Below are 22,953 nucleotides of genomic sequence, written 5' to 3' on the forward strand. Positions count from 1 at the left end.
CTGAGTAGCTGGAATTGCAGGTGCACACCACCACGCCTGGCTAATTTTTATATTTTCAGTAGAGACAGGGTTTCACCATGTCGGTCAGGCTGCTCTCGAACTCCTGACCTCATGATCCACCCACCTCGGCCTCCCAAAGTTCAGCGATTACAGGCATGAGCTGCTGTGCCTGGCCTCTTCTGCAATTTCTTAAGATGATTATTTCCAGTGATAAACAGTAGTATATGAACACAAACCTAAAAGGAATCTGACTTATTCTGTAGAAGTGTCACTCTCCAGGATTTCAAGGATCTAGGGCAGGGCAGCTACTTTAGTAGCATGACCTATGGAGGTGCATGGGCTTTGGCGTCAGATAAAGCTGATCCTGAGTCTTAGCCCAGTCACTTAGCACTCGTGGGTCTTTGGACATGTTTGTTGATATGGAGAAGTACTATATACCACATATGCAAAAAAGGTGGACTGATACTGATTGCAAAATGGCAGCAATTTTTCTTCCCTCTTGTATCTATGCCCATTGTCCGGTACTTTTACAGCTGTTTCCATCAAGATCCAGAATCTGTCTTCCAAACCCTAGATCTGGCTGGCTTTATTTGCTCAGCGCAGTAGAAACTTGTGAACATGACAGTGGGCTAGTTTGCGGCCAGGCACAAATGGTTTTGAATGCTTCTGTTTTTCGTTCAGAATGCTGCCATCTCCATGAATAAAGCCCATGTTAGCAAGCTGAAAAATAAGATACCATGGGGAGGAGAAGCAAGGTGCCCCTGTTGGCAGCCCCAGAAGCAGAAGATCACCCCCAGAAGTACAGCTGGCTAGTCGACAAGCAGCTGATGATACAAATCTGAAAGAGCTCAGCTGATACCAGAATAATGGCCACACTCAGCCCAGCCTAAATGACTGACCATCTTAATTATAAACTAGTAAGTTTTGGATGATTTGTTATGCTGCAATAGCTAACTAATACATGCACCCAGTGCAGATAGGATGCCAGGATTTAGTGACAAGTTGATTACTTGTTGCCTTCTAACAGTGGGCAGCCTCTAGGTACTGATTTCTTCCCCTAATTTAAAGTAGGATGTCTTGAAAGAGAATGTTGGGTAATGCAGAAATACAGGTAGACATGTATGCATGTGATTGGTGTTTATATTCGCATAGTTCCCACACCACAGGAGAAAGCAGATAACCACAGCCTTGCAATTAGGGTCAAGGTGAATTAGCAAAATAAGTTTGCCTGTAATCTATTTTCTCCATATGTAAACAGTGGAGTTCAAGAGTGTGGGCAGAACTGAAGACACAGAGTTTTTTCTCCTAAGTGCCATTATCCTATGTTCACAGCCTAATCTCTAAAAGAGAGGTGGGCAACAGGTGGTAAGCCGTGGTTTACCTGTGGTTATTTTATTTCTGCTGCCCTCAGCACCTTCTATGGTCACTATCTGTTCCAACCTCAGGACTGAAGACAGATGTTAGTAGGGAGAGGCCCTTCCTTCGCCTCTGGCCCTTCACACCACTGACATCAGAGTTGCTATGTGTAGCTACTGGGTGTCTGGAATGTGCCTGGTCTGAATAGCGATATGCTAGAAAGGTAAAATACAGAGTTATTTTCAAAAATTTAGTTGCAAATATTTATATACTTCATTAATAATTACATATTCCTCACACATTAAAATGATAATATTTTGTATATATTAGGTTAATTACATTGTTACAATCAATTCAACCTGTTCTTTGTTGTTGTTGTTTGAGATGGAGTCTCACTCTGTCACCAGGCTGGAGTGCAGTGGCGCCATCTTGGCTCACTGCAACCTCTGCCTCCTGAGTTTAAGCGATTCTCCTGCCTCAGCCTACTGAGTAGCTGGGACTACAGGTGCGCACCACCACGCCCAGCTAATTTTTGTATTTTTTTTTTTTAGTAGAGACAAGGTTTCACCATGTTGGCCAAGAGGGTTTCGATCTCTTGATCTCGTGATCCACCAGCCTCGGCCTCCCAAAGTGCTGGGATTACAGGCGTGAGCCACCGCGCCTGGCCTCTTGTTTCTTTTCTTTATTTTCTTACTCACCGAGACATGGAATCTTTTTTTTTTTATTATTATACTTTAAGTTCTAGGGTACATGTGCATAACGTGCAGGTTTGTTACATATGTATACTTGTGCCATGTTGGTGTGCTGCACCCATCAACTTGTCAGCACCCATCAATTCGTCATTTATATCAGGTATAACTCCCAATGCAATCCCTCCCCCCTCCCCATGATAGGCCCCGGTGTGTGATGTTCCCCTTCCCGAGTCCAAGTGATCTCATTGTTCAGTTCCCACCTATGAGTGAGAACATGCAGTGTTTGGTTTTCTCTTCTTGTGATAGTTTGCTAAGAATGATAGTTTCCAGCTGCATCCATGTCCCTACAAAGGACGCAAACTCATCCTTTTTTATGGCTGCATAGTATTCCATGGTGTATATGTGCCACATTTTCTTAATCCAGTCTGTCACTGATGGACATTTGGGTTGATTCCAAGTCTTTGCTATTGTGAATAATGCCGCAATAAACATACGTGTGCATGTGTCTTTACAGCAGCATGATTTATAATCCTTTGGGTATATACCCAGTAGTGGGATGGCTGGGTCATATGGTACATCTAGGTCTAGATCCTTGAGGAATTGCCATACTGTTTTCCATAATGGTTGAACTAGTTTACATTCCCACCAACAGTGTAAAAGTGTTCCTATTTCTCCACATCCTCTCCAACACCTGTTGTCCTGACTTTTTAATGATTGCCATTCTAACTGGTGTGAGATGGTATCTCATTGTGGTTTTGATTTGCATTTCTCCGATGGCGAGTGATGATGAGCATTTTTTCATGTGTCTGTTGGCTGTAGAATGTCTTCTTTTGAGAAATGTCTGTTCATATCCTTTGCCCACTTTTTGATGGGGTTGTTTGTTTTTTTCTTGTATATTTGTTTGAGTTCTTTGTAGATTCTGGATAATAGCCCTTTGTCAGATGAGTAGATTGCAAAACTTTTCTCACATTCTGTAGGTTGCCTGTTCACTCTGATGGTAGTTTCTTTTGCTGTGCAGAAGCTCTTTAGTTTAATTAGATCCCATTTGTCAATTTTGGCTTTTGCTGCTGTTGCTTTTGGTGTTTTAGACATGAAGTCCTTGCCCATGTCTATGTCCTGAATGGTACTACCTAGGTTTTCTTCTAGGGTTTTTATGGTATTAGGTCTAACATTTAAGTCTCTAATCCATCTTGAATTAATCTTCGTATAAGGAGTAAGGAAAGGATCCAGTTTCAGCTTTCTACTTATGGCTAGCCAGTTTTCCCAGCACCATTTATTAAATAGGGAATCCTTTCCCCATTTCTTGTTTCTCTCAGGTTTGTCAAAGATCAGATGGCTGTAGATGTGTGGTATTATTTCTGAGGACTCTGTTCTGTTCCATTGGTCTATATCTCTGTTTTGGTAAGAGACACGGAATCTTGCTCTGTCCGCCCAGGCTGGAGTGCAGTGGTGCCATCTTGGCTCACTGCAATCTCCTTCACCTCCCGGGTTCAAGCAATTCTCCTCCCTCGGCCTCCTGAGTAACTGGGATTACACACGCCCGCCACCACGCCCGGCTAATTTTTGTATTTTTAGTAGAGACGGGGTTTCACTATGTTATCCAGGCTGGTTTCAAACTCCTGACCTCTTGATCCGCCCGCCTTGTACTCCCAAAACGCTGGGATTACAGGCGTGAGCCACCGCGCCTGACCCCTTATTTCTTTTTAATTTTCTAGTTTGGCTACTAGAAAATTCAAAATTCACATGTGGCTCATATTTTATTTCAGAGGATTACCTCCTTTTTAAAATCTCAGGCTGCCTGCTCAAAGGACCATAAGCCAGGAAGGTAAAAAACCTGAAATTTTAATTTGTTATTATATCCTTTTCATTTATGTATAGTCATATGATGTATTATTTACAAATGCATATGACCTTATACACAAGATTGAATGCAAATACCCTTTGGGGTGGGCTCAGGGAGGAAGCCCTGCCTGAAAAGGCTGCAGCCTAGACAGTCACTCTTCCTTCATTCAGCCCAGCATCTAATTACATCTTCTGTCAGTCAGGGCCTGAGAGGGTGGGGTTTTAAACGCTATCCAATCAGCGAAGCTGGGCTGGGAACTGTCCAATCAGGCACGCAGCTTGAGCGAAGAGGACGGCTTCCGGGATGTGGCGGGATTTGTCGGATCCTTTGTCTCTAGATGCAGCTGGAGTTGCAGGTCTCGTCTTCACTGCTCTGTGTCCTCTGCTCCTAGAGGCCCAGCCTGTGTGGCTCTGTGACCTGCAGGTATTGGGAATCCACAGCTAAGACGCGGGGACCCCCTGGAAGCCTAGAAATGGTGAGAGTGCGGAGTCCGACATCCCGAGAGAGGGGAAGGGCTGGTTGAAACCGGTGGGAAGTGGCTGTGGCGGGACTCGGGCCTCCCTGTAGTCAGCTTCACAATCTGCGCCCCGAGTTCTCCTTGCCCGGCTCGGCCTCAGTCGCCTTCAGCCATAAGATGGCGGTTGCGCCGACAGCCGGGCCCCAGGGCGTCCTGTCTCTTACCTGCATAGTGACTGTGCCCTTGCCTGGAGCCCTCTCTGGGGATCTCTGCATTCGCAGCGCCGCTTCTCTACCGGATTGTGCAGGGACTATGGGAGGGTCGTCAGGGGAGAATCCTGACTTGGTTCATGAATGGGAAGAACTTTGTTCAGTGGGGTTCCCAGTTCCTATTTTCTCCTGTTAAAAGTTAATGGGAGTCACTGCAAAAATATTAAAAGAATTTAATCGAAGAATGGTTCTAGGCCGGGAGCTGTGGCTTACGCCTTTGATCCCAGCACTTTGGAAGGCCGAGGCGGGCGGATCACGAGGTCAGGAGATCAAGAACATCCTGGCTAACACCGTGAATCCCCGTCTCTACTAAAAATACAAAAAATGAGCCGGGCGTGGTGGCGGGCGTCTGTAGTCCCAGCTACCTGGGGGACCGAGGCAGGAAAATGGCTTGAACCCAGGAGGCAAAGCTTGCAGTGAGCCGAGATCGCGCCACTGCACTTCAGCCTGGCCGACAGAGCGAGACTGCCTCAAAATAAATAAATAAAATAAATAAATAATTTAATCAAAGAGTGGTTCTAGAATTGTAGAGCACCAGGCTGTGGTTTGTAGTTTGTGGTCTATGGGAGAGGCTTGAAAGAAAATCTTTTGTAAAATGCATGATGAAGAAAACCAAATTTAGTAATTGGTTAGGTACAGTTACGTGATTTCTTAATTTGTACATTAAAGGTGAAAATTTCCTGGTTATGTAATTGGAGCTCAATTGGAAGTTTATAGTTAGTGAAGCCTGAATTTTGTTTCTCTTAATGTAGTAATTAAAAATAATGCGCCTGAGTTACATTTTTTAATTAAAGTAGGAACCCAGGGACTAGAGACATGTCAGTCTAATTGCCTGCCACTTAATTATTTTCACACTCCACAGGGAACTGATTTTCTGCTGTATTTTTCACCTGGGTCCCAAGCAGGGTCTTAAGTCTAACCCCCATCCCTCATTACTCCAGCCTCATTCTGGCTTGCAGTAAGATACTAAATTTCCAATTTCTTCTGGAGTTCCCAAATGCCAGCTTTTCCTCCCTAATTCACGTTGTCATATGTTTGTGTTTTTTTGTTTTTTGTTTTGTTTTGTTTTTAAGATGGAGTCTCGCGCTGTCTCCCAGGCTGAAGTGCAATGGCAGGATCTCTGCTCACCGCAACCTCCGCCTCCCGGATTTAAATAATTCTCCCGCCCCAGCCTCCTTAGTAGCTGGGATTATAGGCGCGCGCCATCATACCTGGCTAATTTTTGTGTTTTTTTGTAAAGACGGGGTTTCGCCACGTTGGACAGGCTGGTCTCGAACTCCTGACCTCAGGTGATCCGCCCGCATCGGCTTCCCAAAGTGCTGGGATTACAGGCATGAGCCACCGTGCCTGGCCACGTATTTTGTAGTGTACTTTTTATACCATATTTTAGTTAATTATTTTTTGGCAAAGCATTAAATGATGCTTTTTTTTTTTGACGGAGTTTCGCTCTAGTTGCCCAGGCTGCAGTGCAGTGGCAGATCTCGGCTCACCTCAACTTCCGTCTCCCGGGTTCAAGCGATTCTTCTGCCTCAGCCTTCAAGTAGCTGGGATTACAGGCATGTGCCACCATGCCCAGCTAATTTTGTATTTTTAATAGAGATGGGTTTCTCCATGTTGGTCAGGCTGGTCTCGAACTGCTGTCCTCAGGTGATCTGCCCGCCTTGGCCTCCCAAAGTGTGGGGATTACAGGCGTGAGCCACCACACCCAGACAAATGGTGCTTTTAAGATTTGTCATCTGTTTGTAAATATTTTCCATGAGAAGAAAGCAAATAATAATCCCCTCACACTGTATTGCAAAAAATCTCAATGTGTTTTTTCCTTTTATCTTTTTAGGCACAGAGATATTATCAGAATGTTTTTGGGTCAGAGTTCCGCTTTGGAAAATTTATGGGGTGATGTGTCCTCAGCCACCATTTAGTTTTTTCCTGGTCCTGGGTTTCAGTATTATCTGGGGACAAACCGAGATATCTGCCATGGTTATGTCAACTAGAGTGTCTAGTGGATATCAGCTCTGGTTTATTTTCTCCCATAGGATGACCTGAGATATGGAGTGTATCCTGTCAAGGGGGCAAGTGGATACCCTGGGGCTGAGAGGAATCTTCTGGAGTACTCTTATTTTGAAAAGGTAACCCCTTGATATGTTAAAATTGTCCCGGGACCAGCTTGACAAACATGGAGAAACCCCGTCTCTACTAAAAATACAGAAAACTTAGCTGGGCATGGTGGTGCATGCCTGAATTTCCAGCTACTCAGGGTTGCTGAGGCAGGGCAATCACTTGAACCTGGGAGGAAGAGGTTGCGGTGAGCCGAGATCCTGCCATTGTACTCTAGCCTGGGCAACAAGAGTGAAACTCCGTCTCATAATAGTAATAATAATAATTATTGTAATAATGAATAAATTGTCTTTTACCAACCCAGCTTACATTTCATGGAGATAAATTGCTTGTCAGCCAATCAGATGCTGGTAGTGAGGGGAAAACACAGAAATAATTTCTGCCCCCTGGATTCTGTAAGGGAGCAGGATAGTGAAATAAATATAGTAAAAGAAAAAGTTAAAAAAAAAGTGAAAAGTATGTGACCAAAAAATAGTATGCCGAAAGACAAACAACAAAAACAACAAACTGACTCCAGTGAGATGGCATAAGAGCTTACAAAGTAAAATGCACCTGGGGCAGTCACCGAGAAATAGTGCAGTGTCTCCTGAATGGGTGATTCTTGAGCACGTAGGTGAACAGGAGTGGGTGGAAGGATCTCTCCAGTGATTGAATGGCCTGACTTGAAACATGAGTCAGACACATCTGTTATTTAACCAGCACTGCCATTCCTGGATTTGTCCACCTTGAGATTTATTCACTTATTTTCACCTCAGTTTTTTAGCTGTAAGTTGCATTATATTAGTAGGGCTTGAAAGGTAGAAAAATATTTACAAAGAGCATAAAAGATGTGGGTTTCAAAAAAATTAATCATATATTTCATTTGTCAGAAATTTTCACTTACCTTTTTCTTTCCTAGAGTGAGTTTACAAATTTTCTCAGGTGTGGTTTTTTATGGCTGGGTGATTTCAAACAGAATTTCAAGGCTTAGCTTTTAGAATGCTACCAAGAAAAAGAAGAGGAAAAATCTCTATTCCATTTTTGCTGTAGAAAATGAATACATTTCCACAAGAAAATGTGGTGGATAATTGGTGAGTTACATAGATTCATAAAAACATCAGTTCCTTTTTTTCTCAGGATAAATTTTTGACAGCGAATATCTCTGTTTGAATTCTGTTACCTTGATTTCTGAGTTTTATGCTAAATTTTATGAGATGAAACTTGGTACTGCCTAGAAGTGTTTCTATGTGACTAAATGTTTGCTGCATGATTTTTAATGGAATTAATAAAATAATACATTTATTTTCTGAAAGAAATACTTTTGCTTTTCTTATTAAGGTATAAAATGTAAGCACCTTAAAATTTTCTTCCCTTTTATGAACACTGTGTTTGAGTAATTTTTTTGGATTTTTTCAAACACTTAGTTTCAAAAACCAAGTGAGTAACTCTAACATGGAAATTAAAGTTTGAGCCCAGTGACTCAGAGCTAAAGCTCATATTGAGACTGCAAAAGGAGGTTATCAAAGGTCCAGTTAGTTTTTTCTGGAGAGCCTCTCCTGCAGGTGTTCCAGCCTGCTCACTCAAGTCATGGAAGAAGCCTTTCTGCTGAGAGAAGCTACAGAGTCCTGGAAAGCTATAGGCAGATGAGTTAAGGTTAAGACAAAAGGGGACTGGGAGGGTCTTACTGACCATGAAGTTGTTATTGTTTTAAGGCAGTTTCTAGACTTTGTAATATGTTACAAGTTAGATGTCTGTTAAAAAATTTGAATTCCAGACTCAGGCGTGGTGGCTCATACCTGTAATCCCTGCACTTTGGGAGACCAAGGTGGGCAGATCACCTGAGGTCAGGAGTTTGAGACCAGCCTGACCAATATGGTGAAACCCCATCTCTACTAAAAATACAAAAATTAACTGGGCATGGTGGTGGGTTCATGTAATCCCAGCTATTCTGGAGGCTGAGAGAGGAGAAATGGTTGAACCCAGGAGTCAGAGGTTGCAGTGAGCTGACACGGTGCCACTGTACTCCAGACTGGGTGACAGAGTGAGACTCCATTTCAAAAAAAAAAAAAAAAAATTGAATTCTAGAGCCAGGCATGGTAGCTCACATCTGTAATCCCAGGACTTTGTGAGGGTGAGGCAGGCATACCACCTGATGTCAGAAGTTCAAGACCAGCCTGACTAATATGGTGAAACCCCATCTCTGCTAAAAATACAAAAATTATCCAGGTGTGGAGACGTGCACCTGTAGTTCCAACTACTTAGGAGAGTGAGAGAGGAGAAATGCTTGAACCCAGGAGATGGAGGTTGCAGTGAGCCGAGATCATGCCACTGCACTCCAGCCTGGGCAATAGAGCGAGAATCTGTCTTAAAAAAAAAAAAAAAAAAGAATTCAAAAAGAGGATTGCAACAGGAGGAATACCAATTATAAAAACTTTAAGGAATGCAATTTTAGGTAGACAAGGGCTTTTTTTCATAGAGTGGAGCCTACAAGATTAGAAAGAATGGAGGGGAATGGCAAATGGGGGATTAAAAATCAGATTTCAGATCAGAGAATGTTTTATCCTAAAGTCAGCATGTTCTTAGGAGGCATATAGAATGACATGGTATAATGGCTCAGACTGAGGGTAGCTCAAACTTCAGTAGTCTGTGAAAAATTTTATTTAGACCACTGAAGACAAATACAGCTGACAATTTTAATGAGAAAAAGAAGAAAAGGTGCCAAGTTTTTACCAAAAAAGGGTCCCAGTCCAAACCTCAAGAGAGGGTCCTTGGATTTCACTCTAGAGAAGAATTCTGGGTGAGTTCATAGAGTAGAATGAAAGCAAGTTTATTAAGAAAGTAAATAAATAAAAGAATTGCTTAATCCATAGGCCGAGCAGTCCGGAGGCCTCCTGGTTGCCCATTTCATGGTTCTTTCTTTTTTTTTTTGAGATGGAGTCTTGCTCTGTTGCAAGGCTGGAGTGCAGTGGCATGATCTCTACTCACAGGAGCTTCTGCCTCCCAGGTTCAAGCGATTCTCCTGCCTCAGCCTCCTGACTGACTGGGACTACAGCCGTCCACCACCACACCTAGCTAATTTATTTTAGTATTTTTAGTAGAGACAAGTTTCACCGTGATGGCCAGGATGGTCTCCATCTCTTGACCTCATGATCCACCCGCATCGGCCTCCCAAAGTGCCGGGATTATAGGCATGAGCCACCGCACCCGGCCGGTTATTTCTTGATTATATGCTAAACAAGGGGTGGATTATTATCCCAATTTTAAACCATATGGGGTAACTTCCTGATGTTTTTATGGCATTTGTAAACTGTCATGGCGGCACTGGTGGGAGTGTAGCAGTGAGGATGACCAGAGGTCACACACATTACCATCTTGGTTTTGTTGGGTTTTATGCTGCTTCTTTACTGCAAGCTGTTTTGTTAGCCAGGTCTTTATGACCTGTATCGTGTGCCGACCTCCTATCTTATCCTGTGACTTAGAATGCCTAACTATGTGGGAATTCAGCCCAGTAGGTCTCAGCCCTATTTTTTCCCGCCCCCTATTCAAAATGGATTTGCCCTGGTTCAATACGCCTCTGACATTTCCCCCCTCTTTTGTACAAAAAAACCCCTTAATCATAAGGGTTGTAGAGGGATGAAAATTCATCTTCTGTAACTACTTCATGCTGTATTGGGGCGATGATATTCTTCCTTAACTATTAGAGTCTTTTGTATTTCAGGTAGACAGGAGCTCAGTCAAAACTCATCAATATGGTGAGGGCCATTCGTAACTCTTGAGTTTCAAAAAAGGGGTTATCTCTAAGATTAATTAGTGTTTAAGAAAACATCTAGGTTGGGTAGGTTGGGCATGGTAGCTCACGCCTGTAATCCCAGCACTTTGGGAGGCTGAGGCGGGCGGGTTGCTTGAGGTCTGGAGTTCAAGACCAGCCTGGCCAACGTGACGAAACCCTGTCTCTACCAAAAATACAAAACATTAGCCAGGCGTGGTGGGGCATGCCTATAATCCCAGGTACTCGGGAGGCTGAGGCAGGAGAATCACTTGAACCTGCGAGGCAGAGGTTGCAGTGAGCCAAGATTGCGCCACTGCACTCTAGTCTAGGTGACAGGGAGATTCCATCTCAAAAAACAAAACAAAAAAGAATAGAAAACATCCAGAAAGTTTATCCTGCATTTCTGCACAAAAAGTACAACTGCAATATATTTTACAAGTTCAGGCAGCCTCTTCTTGGTAGCAAAAGGATGGTTTCCAGAAGTCCCATCAGCTCTCAAGTTTCCCCTTTTGGAAGGGAAAAAGCTCCTCATACCCTGTGACCCTATAGATGCCTAATTCTGTCACTCATAGGCACCAGCAAAGAGTGCAAGACAGATTAATCTAAAAGAATAGCAATTAACATCCAGTAGTATGAAACCAGTTCTTAGCTGAGAGGGACTTTGCTGAGAGGGATCTCTAACCTAAATCTTAGGAAGGACTATAACCTTCCTAAGTATCCTTGCCTTCTTTGAGGCTCCTTTAACCCACGCTGTCTTAGAAGAGACTCTGACTTTCCTAAGTTGTGCCTCCAACCTAATCTCATCCTTTACCCAGGTATAGGGACTCAAAGTCAGCCAATTGGTATCCACAGATAATTTTTTGGGGGAGGGACAGAGAGGTCTCTTTAGTATAGTCCTTTTGTGGTTGCCAGGGAAATGTTACCAGAAAGAAGTCTTGATCCAATGAACAGACATTTCTCAAAAGAAGACATTCATACAGCCAACAGACACATGAAAAAATGCTCATCATCACTGGCCATCAGAGAAATGCAAATCAAAACCACAACGAGATACCATCTCACACCAGTTAGAATGGCAATCATTAAAAAATCAGGAAACAACAGGTGTTGGAGAGGATGTGGAGAAATAGGAACACTTTTACACTGTTTGTGGGATTGTAAACTAGTTCAACCATTATGGAAAACAGTATGGCAATTCCTCAAGGATCTAGACCTAGATGTACCATATGACCCAGCCATCCCACTACTGGGTATATACCCAAAGGGTTATAAATTATTCTACTACAAAGACACATGCACACGTATGTTTATTGCGGCACTATTCACAATAGCAAAGACTTGGAATCAACCCAAATGTCCATCAGTGACAGACTGGATTAAGAAAATGTGGCACATATACACCATGGAATACTATGCAGCCATAAAAAAGGATGAGTTTGCGTCCTTTGTAGGGACATGGATGCAGCTGGAAACTATCATTCTTAGCAAACTATCACAAGAAGAGAAAACCAAACACTGCATGTTCTCACTCATAGGTGGGAACTGAACAATGAGATCACTTGGACTCGGGAAGGGGAACATCACACACCGGGGCCTATCATGGGGAGGGGGAGGGATTGCACTGGGGAGTTATACCTGATATAAATGATGAATTGATGGGTGCTGACAAGTTGATGGGTGCAGCACACCAACATGGCACAAGTATACATATGTAACAAACCTGCACGTTATGCACATGTACCCTAGAACTTAAAGTATAATAAAAAAAAAAGGAAAAAAAAAAAAAAGAAGTCTTGATCCAGACCCCAAGAGAGGGTTCTTGTATCTTGCTCAAGAAAGAATTCAGGGCAAGTCATAAAATGAAAGCAAATTTATTAAGAAAGTGAAGAAATAAAAGAAATGGCTTTCTCCATAGGCTGGTTGTGTATTTTTATGGTTATTTTTAAATTATATGCTAAATAAATGGTGGATTATTTATATATCTCCTTTCTAGACCTTTACGATATAACATCCTGATGTTGCCATGGCATTTGTAACCTCTCATGGCACTGATGGGAGGATAGCAGGAGAATGACCAGAGGTCACTCTCATCACCATCTTGGTTTTGGTGGCTTTTATCCCGCTTCTTTACTGCAAGCTCTTTTTGGTCTTTGTGACCTGTATCTTGTGCTGACCTCCTGTCTCATCTTGTGACTTAGAATGCGTAACCATCTGGAAATGCAGCCCGGTAGATCTCAGCCTTATTTTACTCAGCCCCTATTCAAAATGGAGGCTGTGTACCTCTGACAGATTCTGTGTCTGGCTATGTAATAAATAAGAAAAGAGAGCACCATCTAAGTTGTAATGGGAAGGGTATTTCTTTCCATAAACTGTTCTTGTCGTACACATTTCTTCCATTTGACTTTTCATCAGTTGTATATTTTGTAATAAACTGGTAAACATAACTACAGTGTTTTCCTGAGTTCTGTGAGTAGCTCGATCAGATAATTGAACTTGAGAAAGGGCTCGGGAGTCCCCAGTGTTTAAACAGTAGCTCAGACACACAGATGGGCCTATGGGGTTTGTGACTCGCATCTGCAGCGAGGACAGTGTTGTGAGACTGAGCCCTGGAATCAGGGTCTCTGCTGACTCTGGGTGGTGTCAGAATTCAAATGTTACACATTGAGTTGGTGTTAGAGAATTGCTTGGTGTTCAGCAAACTCTACAGATTTGGTGCCAGAAGAAAGATATCACAGAGGCCTGGCCTGCAATGGAACTCTAGGTGTCTGAAAATGGAAGGCTCTACTCTCCTGTACACAGACTGTCCCACAGCCCATTGTCCTGTGATTCCAGGTCTCCTCTTAGGGTGAGAGAATGAAAACTCAGAGGAAAGGCGCTCTAATGACGGACTCCCTTGTCTCACAGCTGCCACCACAGGATTCCCACCCACTCCCAAACACACCCATTAGACATTGATGTGTCCACACTCCTCCCAGGACTAGGCACCACCATCAGGAACTTCACCACAGCATTTTTGATCCTAGGGTTTCTTGCCAAAAAGCCACAAAAGTGTCTACAAGTCTCCTGGCATATCCTCACCCCCAGCCACTGAATATGCAGCAGTAACCTGTTTTCTCCATCTACCTAGCATTATGGAGCACCTGTTCATAATCCCATCTACCTGCATGGACACAGAAATAAATCAGAGTACAGCCCCACCAGGGCCACTATCTGTAGAACAAACAGTTCTTTCCAGTTACACTGCGCTCTTCTGCACTCATGGGTTTTTCTTTTCTTAACTTTTCTTTTTGGTTCAGGAATACGCATGCAGGTTTGTTATACAGGTAAAATTGTTTCATGGGGGTTTGGTGTAGATTATTTTGTCAGTGAGTTCCTAAGCATAGCACCAAAGAGGTATTTTTTTTTCTGATCCTCTTTGTCCTTTTATCCTTCATCCTCAACTAGGCCTCTGTGACTGTTCCTTCTTTATGTGCATGTGTTCTTATTATTTAGCTCTTCCTTATAAATGACGACATGCATTTGGTTTTCTGTTTTGCATTAATTTTCTAAGAATAATGGTCTCCAACTCCATCCATGTTGCTGCAAAGGACTTAATCTTGGTGTTTTTTGTTTGTTTGCTTGTTTTTTGGGACACTTTTTTTTTTTTTTTTTTTTTTGGAGACGGAGTATAGCTCTGTCGCCCAGGCTGGAGTGCAGTGGTGCGATCTCGGCTCACTGCAAGCTCCGCCTCCCGGGTTTACGCCATTCTGCTGCCTCAGCCTCCCGAGTAGCTGGGACTACAGGCGCCCGCCATCTCGCCCGGCTAGTTTTTTTTGTTTTTTTTTTTTGTATTTTTTAGTAGAGACGGGGTTTCACCGTGTAGCTCAGGATGGTCTCGATCTCCTGACCTCGTGATCCACCCGTCTCGGCCTCCCAAAGTGCTGGGATTACAGGCTTGAGCCACCGCGCCCGGCCGAGACACATTTTTTTTTTGAGACGTAGTTTTGCTCTTGTTGTCCAGGCTGGAGTGCAATGGCGCGATCTTGGCTCACTGAAACCTTAGCCTCCCAGGTTGAAGCAATTCTGCCTCAGCCTCCCAAGTATCTGGGACTACAGGTGTACCCCACCAAGCCCCACTAATTTTTGTATTTTTAGTAGAGACGAGGTTTCACCATGTTGGTCAGGATGGTCTTGATTTCCTGACCTTGTGATCTGCCCACTTTGGCCTCCCAAAGTGCTGGGATTACAGACATAAGCCACCGCGCCCAGCCAGACGAATTCTTACTCTGTTGCTCAGGCTGGAATGCAGTGGCATGATCTCTGCTCGCTGCAACCTCTGCCTCCCAAGTTCAAGTGATTCTCCTGCCTCAGCCTCCTGAATAGCTGGGATTACAGGTACCTGCCATGACGCCCAGCTAATTTTTTGTATTTTTAGTAGAGATGGGGTTTTAGTATATTGGCCAGGTTGGTCTCGAACTCCTGATCTCAAGTAATCCACCTGCGTTGGCCTCCCAAAGTGCTGGGATTACAGGCATGAGCCACAGCACCCAGCTTTGTGTTGTTTTTATATGGCCACATAGTCTTGCATGATTTTTATGTACCATATTTTACTTTGATTAAATCTTTATTTTGTTTTTTGGAGACAGTGTCTCACTCTGTCACACAGGATGGAGTGCAATGGTACAATCTTGGCTCACTTCAGCCTCCATCTCCAAGGCTCAAGGCTTAAGGAATCCTCCTACCTCAGCCCCTTAAGTAACTGGAACTATAGGCTCACACCATCACACCTAATTTTTCTTTTATTTTTTGTAGAGATGTAGCTTTGCCATGTTGCCCAAGTTGGTCTTTAACTCTTGAGCTAAGGCATTCCATCTGCCTTAATCTCCTAAAGCACTGGGATTATAAGTGTGAGCCACCTCATGCTACCATACTATGTTTTCAATCTAGTCTACCAACAGTAGGCAATTAGGTTTATTCCATGTCTTTGTTATTGTGGACAGTGGTGAAATGAACATACATGTTTTAAGTTTTGCATTTAAGTCTTCAATTCACGTTGAGTTGATTTTTATATATAGTGTAAGGAAGGGGACCAGTTTCAATCTTCTCCATAGTGCTAACTAGTTATTCCAGTACCATTTATTAAATACAGATTTCTTTTCACATTCCTGTCAGGTTTATCAAAGATCAGATGGTTGGAGGTGTGTGGCATTATTTCTGGGCTCTCTATTCTGTTCCATTGTTCTATGAATCTGTTTTTACGCCAGTATAATGCTGCTTTGATTACTGTAATGTAGTTTGAAGGGGGGCAATGTAATGCTTCCAACTTCATTCTTTTTTTTTGAGACATTGTCTCACATGGTTTCCCAGGCTGGAGTGCTGTGCCGTGATCTCAGCTTACTGCAACCTCCACCTCCCGGGTTCAAGCTATTCTCCTTCCTCGCCCTCCTGAGTAGCTGGGATTGCAAGTGCACACCACCACGCCTGGCTAATTTTTGTATTTTTGGTAGAGATGGGTTTTACCGTGTTGGTCAGACTGGTCTTGAACCCCTGACCTCATGATCCGCCCTCCTCGGCCTCCCAAAGTGATGGGATTACAGGCATGAGCCACTATGCCTGGACTATTGAAAGCTTTTTAAACATCTATTGAAATAACTTTGTGGTTTTTATCTTTAGTTCTGTTTATGTGATGAGTAACATTTATTGTGTGTTGAACCAACCTTTTATTTCAGAGATACAACCAAGTTGATCATAGTGCATTAGCTTTTTGATGTTCTTCTGGATTTGGTTTGCCAGTATTTTGTTGAGGATATTTTCATCAATGTTCATTAAGAATATTGGCCTCACGTTTTCTGTTTTTTGTTTTATATTTGCCAGAGTTTGGTATCAGAATAATGTTATTTTTACAGAATAAGTTGGAAAGAAGTCCCCTTTTCTCAGTCTTTTGAAATAATATTAGAAGTGGTACCAACTCTTATTTTTACATCTGGTGGAATTCAGCTGTAAATTTTTCTGATTCTTTGATTTTTTTTTGGTGGGTAGGCTATTTATTACTAACTCAGTTTTGGAGCTTGTTATTGGTCTATTCAGGGATTCAATTTCTTATTTGTTCAGTCTTTGGAGGATGTATCTTTGCTCCAAGGTTACGATCCGCAAGCTTGGCCCAGATGAATTCTCTACTGATATTCATGTTGCCTCAGTTTTTTTCTTTTAGGTAGACATATTACTTAGAATGTGCTAGAGCAGCCTCTATGAGGGGAATCCCGCTTTTGATTGTATTCTGCTTGCTGTAACACCCAAGGATGCAGAGTCAGGTTGATCCCACCTAGAATCTGCACATAAGTTCTGGCCTTTGCCTGGGATTTACAAGACAGGGCCAGACTTTGGATTGAGAATTTACTGAAAACCAACAGAAGGCATTTTCTGTATTATGAGATGTCAGTGTAGAAATCTTAAATCCCCCATTTAAGAGTGTGGCTCTTTAAGCTTTTCAGTCTTGTTCAGTGACCTGCTACAGTCTGTGAGAGGCTCCAGGTGTAAATAGAATCTGATGACAGAACCTGTAAGTATAAACAAGCATTTTAAGAGTGAGAGATCAAGGCCACAAAGGATCCAGAGCCTTAGTGTTCTCGTCCATCTTCTTACCCAAAAGCTAGCAAATCAGGATAGGGGATCCAGGTTCTGGAGCTCCACCAAGGCAGTTCCATTTTCTATTTAGAATCGACCTGAGTTTCTCCAGCCTGGCTTATCACTGGGCCATCAGCCCTGGGTCATTGGGAACCCTCTCCTAATCATCTGGGTGTCCTTAAGACATTTGAGGATGTCAAGGGTAGAATTACATCAGGCTAACAAGAATGATTAATTCTGTTTCTGTCTGGTTGTAAGAGAAAGAAGACATCCTGTGTTTTTTTCTCCCTCATAACAACCAAGAGATAACATCGGTTGTTACCCAGATGAGAGTTTCTCAAGTTTTCTGGTACTGGGGTGAAAGACAAAGAGGAGTCTGGTGACCCAAACAAACTAATTGCTTCCTTTTCATATGGTCATTCAAAAAAATGGATGAAGCAGTCAAGGTCTCTACCATCCAGGAAATTTTAGTCTAGACCAGCAACTGGATACAAGCTTGAATTCAGCATTAGATGGTTGGTACAATGAATAGATGTGTGCAAAAACAACTTGGGCCACTTCTTTTTAATATTGTTGTGACTTCTGAAGTTATCACCTGAAGGTATATTTATGCACTGAAGAGTTACTGTTACTGTTATTTGTGTTTCTTTTACTTTTCTAAGAGTACATATTTATCTTCTAATAAAATTATCCTAGAAAACTTTAAAATGTAAACATTTAAATTGCTTATTAGTATATGTTATAAAATTGACAGCAGTGGCAAAAATAGATTGTGTTACATAGCTCTGGGATTTAAGGGTTTTTTTTTTTTTCTTTTTTTCTTTTTTAGACGGAGTTTCGCTCTTATAGCCCAGGCTGGAGTACAATGGCGCGATCTCAGCTCACCTCAACCTCCGCCTCCCGGGTTCAAGCGATTCTCCTGCCTCAACCTCCCGAGTAGCTGGGATTACAGGAATACACCACCACCCTGGCTAATTGTGTATTTTTAGTAGAGACGGAGTTTCTCCATGTTGGTCAGGCTGGTCTTGAACTCCCGGCCTCAGGCGATCCACCCACCTCGACCTCCCAAAATGCTGGGATTACAGGTATGAGCTACTATGCCAGGCTGGGATTTAAGCTTTTCTTAGGTAAGTTAGGAAAAACAGAACTGGAAATACCCCAGTGATGTAGAAAACAAGTTCTACCTAGTTTCTTTTCCCTGCCCCAATTCTGATCAGATTCACCATTTTTGGAGGCCTTATTTAGGCCTGGCCCCACTCTGGAGTCTTTCCTTACAAAACGGATTTATAAAGATTGAAGTTTTGGGGGGTAAATCCTACTGACTTTCTAGAGCTGGTGCTCACAATATCCTGAAACCCAAAAACAGATACATAAGAAAAATAAACTATACATTTTAAGATCTTAATTTTTAAATTTTGTAGTAAAACCAGTACTTACAGAAACATTCCATTTAGCAACTTTTCTATTCCTGCAGATCCAGTAGCTGCTCTACAATTCATCAACAAGTAAATATAAACACAAAAAAATTTCCCTAAACTACATTAAGCTCTTTCTATGTCTGTTTCTTTATATATCTTCATCTATATTTAGCTTTTAGTTATCTATATATCTTCATCTGTCTATATATAGCTTTTAGTGTATATATATATTTCAGAAAATCAATGACAGAGAAACAGACAAGGAAATAATAATTCTGGGTCTTTTATCTAAATCCTGAGAATTATTGAACACTTAGTATGAACTTTCAAGGTGTTATTAGGACATAATAACAAATAATAACACATAATGTGTTATTCCCAGCACTGTGCTCTCTAACGTACTATTGCGCACATAGTACCTGCTTAATAAACATTGCATTAGTTCATGTGTACATGTTGTTTTTTAAATGCAGACTTACTCAGACATTGTTACCTTCTCTGTCCTCTGTAAACTTTAGAGAGCCAGCAAAGAATATGAAACTTTACATTTTTTGTCTTTGTGTATCAGAAGTATTGTATTGTGACAAGTGTGGAGTGTAAGGGACTCTGTGCTGTGCCTGCTTCTCTAACTAATGCTAATCATGAGCCTAGGGGGAAGCATCATCAGCATTGACAGGGGACTTGTTGGAAACAGCCATCCATGGACCCTTTTCAAACTTACAGAATCACATTACATAAAGTGGGAACAACATTACCAAGTGATTTTTGAGTTCATTAAAGCTTGAGAGGCAATGCTTAGCTAAGTGGCTATCAGCCTAGACTTCTCATTAGCATTACATGGCCAATTTGCAGCAGTCTCTTTACTTGTACCCTTTCCACAGGTTCTGTATATTGTTCTAGGGGAAAGTATTCATGTTGTTTTAATTGTTTCTCATGTGACTCTAAGGCGAGGCCAGAATCAAGTGTGTGGGGTTCAAGATCCATTCATGAGAGTTAAGTACCACCTTTGCACTAAAAAGTAGTCACAGGTACTGTTCTGTTTGGTTTTGATAGGGAGAGGTCAATGTCACCCATATTTCCATTAGTTTAGCAGAAATTCCTGGTGTTTGTGGCAAAGGCAGGCACCTGAAGATGGAAATAGAGAAACATATTTTTATATTCATTGAGCAGTTCATTGTTCCTGAATCTCTGCTGCTATAAAGGACAGAAATGGGTGGGCTTTTTCTATAGGTCTTATTTATTTTTTCTGTGGATGTGAGGCTTGCAGGTAAAGAGGTGGTGCTGACACCTTTAAAGGAATTTTTTCAAGATGCAGGTGTAACTTCTCCAGAGAATGTCATCTGAAGAGCATTTCCAAAGAAGACAAAAGAGGAAAAATGGCTTTTTTTTTTTCTCAGCTAAACTTGTCTCAGATGAAGAGCAGTGTCCACTCTGCCTCCTGGAGTGTGATGCATTTAGTCCTTGCAAACCTTTACTTCTCTACTTGTGTTTCTTTCCTCTAATGAGTTTAACTACTTTAAAAAATTATTGTGATAGTCAAGGGTGTGTGCAAAATATTTCTCTCCTATGTCCCAGAGCCTTCTCTACACTCTGTAAATCATGACTTCTTATATGCTATGCAGAATTCTTACCATGAATTTATAATCTGCAATATTAAAAATGTTTCCCTTGTTGCTGTTGAACGTGGAAAGATGTGGATACTCAAGATTCCTATTGGGGGAACGTCCTTAGTAAAGATGGAGAACATGTAATGAGGTTTCATATGTGTTCATTAGCTCTATTCAGAGCAGGATTAAGAAAATGCTTATTTAAACAGGATGGCATTTATTACCCTGAAAGTTCTGAAAAAAAAAAAATTATTGGGCGATGCTTTCTAGCGTGCTAAAGAAAGACTACTTTAAATTGTTATTAAAAATTTCAGAACATAGAAGATATCTGCATCTTAAACTCTGCATAAAATGATTTTTCTGTATGGGTAAATTCAGACTATACTTTTTGGGGGGCACTATCTCAGCAGTGATGCTATGTTATTTGGTGTGCGTCAGCACATCATAAACATTTGTTCTCGTGCAGTTGATTTTAAAATTTACTTCAAGAGCTCTCTGAAATATTTATTTCACTATAGAGTTAATTATTTTTCTCTTCATTATTAAGTATCTTTATGTAGCTAAAGAAGACCTGTGCATAAACCATCACATTTAATCTGGTAGCTGCCTTTCTTTCTTAGGTTTTGTTTGCATATGTCTCTCTTTGGAAAATGAAGACTCTTATCTTTGTTTATAGGCCAGAAAAATTGGTAAAACACAGGCTCTTCCACTTACTGGATGTTTGACAAAATATTCCTTTTGGGCCAAACACATTGGCATTACTAGTGAGCTTGTTAGACATTCAGAATCTCAGACTTTATTTCACATCTTCTGAAAAAAAAATCTGCACAAGAGCTCCAGTTTATTGTTCACATTGAAACTTGAGAGGGGCTGTCTAACTCAACATGTCATTTTTGCCTGAAAAATACACACTACTCCTTCTTTGTGATGCAAATATAACACTAAAAAATGTACATGTTTGTGTTTATGACTTTAGTTTTATACTTTCTTGTTCATAAAATTATATATACACTGGTATTATAGATCTTAAACCATTCTCTTCTCCGAGTTAGAGAATACATTAGAGAATATTTCTGTGTTGAAAATGTTAGATGATTGCAGTCATTCCTGTAAGTCAGAACCAACTTTCTCTACTCTCTCATTTAACCTTAATTCAAATGATAAATTCTACCCGTGGACACTTGTAAATATGTGTGTATGTGTGTTTTTCAGGAGCCGTTGACATTTAGGGATGTGGTCATAGAATTCTCTCAGGAGGAGTGGCAATGTCTGGACACTGCTCAACAAGATTTGTATAGGAAAGTGATGTTAGAGAACTTCAGAAACCTGGTGTTCTTGGGTGAGAATAACTTTAATGCACCATTCCTCATATACACTAAAGATTTCATTTCTCCATTTTTGTAGAATAATTTTTGGTAATTTATGCTTTGCATAAATGAGTTTCTGATTCCTGTTTTCAAAAAATCTCAAAGAATTATCTGCATAGAAAAAAAAATTTCCTCAAGATGTTTTATCTTAGCCTGAACTTTTTGCATTCCTGAGCTGGTCTGTACCCTCTACTCGAGAGTAGTGGTAGTTTCAGAAATTTAGTAGTATAAAATATTGTTGCCTGTATGTTAAAATCTATTTGCCACCACTAATTTTTGATTCATAAGTACTGAGTAGTGAAATTAAGGACCTACAAATTTAAAATATTTTCTAAATGTTAAGAACTTTCTGTCATTAAATAGAATTTTGGGATGAATTTTCTAGAATACTCTTACATCCTCTTTACTAAGCACAGTAATAGGTAGGTAATTAGAGAATATAAGCAAGATTCATGTTATTTATTTTTAATAAAGCAGGTATTGATGTCTCTAAGCCAGATCTGATCACCTGTCTGGAGCAAGGAAAAGATCCCTGGAATATGAAGAGACACAGTACGGTAGCCACACCCCCAGGTAGGTGAGAGTGAATAAAACAGTTGACATAGATGAAAGGTTACAAAAAAAATGAAAAAGCAAGTCCCTATAATGTGATTTGGGAAGCTGTGTTCCAAAGCAAATAGATTCTGGGAAGCCTGAGGTGTGTGTTTTGGTTTTTTTGTTGTTGTTGTTGCTCTCACATAGGGCCATCTTCTGTCTTAGGCGTTTAAATTCTCTAAGGAATCTACTTTCCCTTCATTGATTTTCCTTCAAGTTTACAGTGAAAGCCAGAGTCCTCTGTGGCATATAAGAGACTACACATCTGACTGCTTTTCCATTGTTTTGGGGGACACACAAATATCTGCATGATTTTGAGAAACTTTATGTTAAACTATTTTTTTAGTTCTCTCTTGCATCATGTCTAAAATGTGTGAGAATAGTCGTCACTGTTCTATTGGTTTTTATGTTAATTTTCTGCATGTTCCATCCTTTTTTATTAGTATATTCTTGAAATATAGTCTGAAATTATAAATATGATGTCCCTCTGCTTTGTTCTTTTTCCTCAAGATTGCTTTGGCTATTCAAAGTTTATTGTAGTTTTTTTGTTTTGTTTTGTTTTTTGTTTTGAGACAGAGTTTCACTCTTGTTGCCCAGACTGAAGTGCAGTGGCGCAGTCTTGGCTCACCATAACTTCTGCCTCCAGTGATTCTCCTGCCTCGGCCTCCCAAGTAGCTGAGACTACAGGCATGTGCCACCATGCCTGGCTAATTTTGTATTTTTAATAGAGCCGCCTCAGCCTCCCAAAGTGTTGGGATTACAGGTGTGAGCCAGTACACCCAGCCTTTTTTTCTATTTTTTATTTTTATTTATTTATTTATTTTGAAACGGAGTCTCGCTCTGTTGCCCAGGCTGGAGTGCAGTGGCCGGATCTCAGCTCACTG

The 22,953-nt window shown here is 41.3% G+C and overlaps 1 protein-coding gene across 1 annotated transcript in view; it reads left to right on the forward strand.

Annotated features, from left to right (window-relative positions):
* Positions 1-4,137: 4,137 nt before the first annotated feature.
* Positions 4,138-22,953, forward strand: part of LOC105522046 (zinc finger protein 431-like) — a 125,421-nt gene continuing 106,605 nt past the window's right edge. Inside the window, 2 exon segments of the mRNA XM_011956422.1 lie at positions 4,138-4,366; positions 6,651-6,743. Coding sequence (XP_011811812.1) covers positions 4,364-4,366; positions 6,651-6,743 — 96 coding nt within the window. The 5' untranslated portion in view covers positions 4,138-4,363.

The sequence above is a fragment of the Colobus angolensis genome, unplaced genomic scaffold (genome assembly GCF_000951035.1).
Source record: "Colobus angolensis palliatus isolate OR3802 unplaced genomic scaffold, Cang.pa_1.0 Scaffold417, whole genome shotgun sequence".
NCBI classification, from domain to species: domain Eukaryota; kingdom Metazoa; phylum Chordata; class Mammalia; order Primates; family Cercopithecidae; genus Colobus; species Colobus angolensis.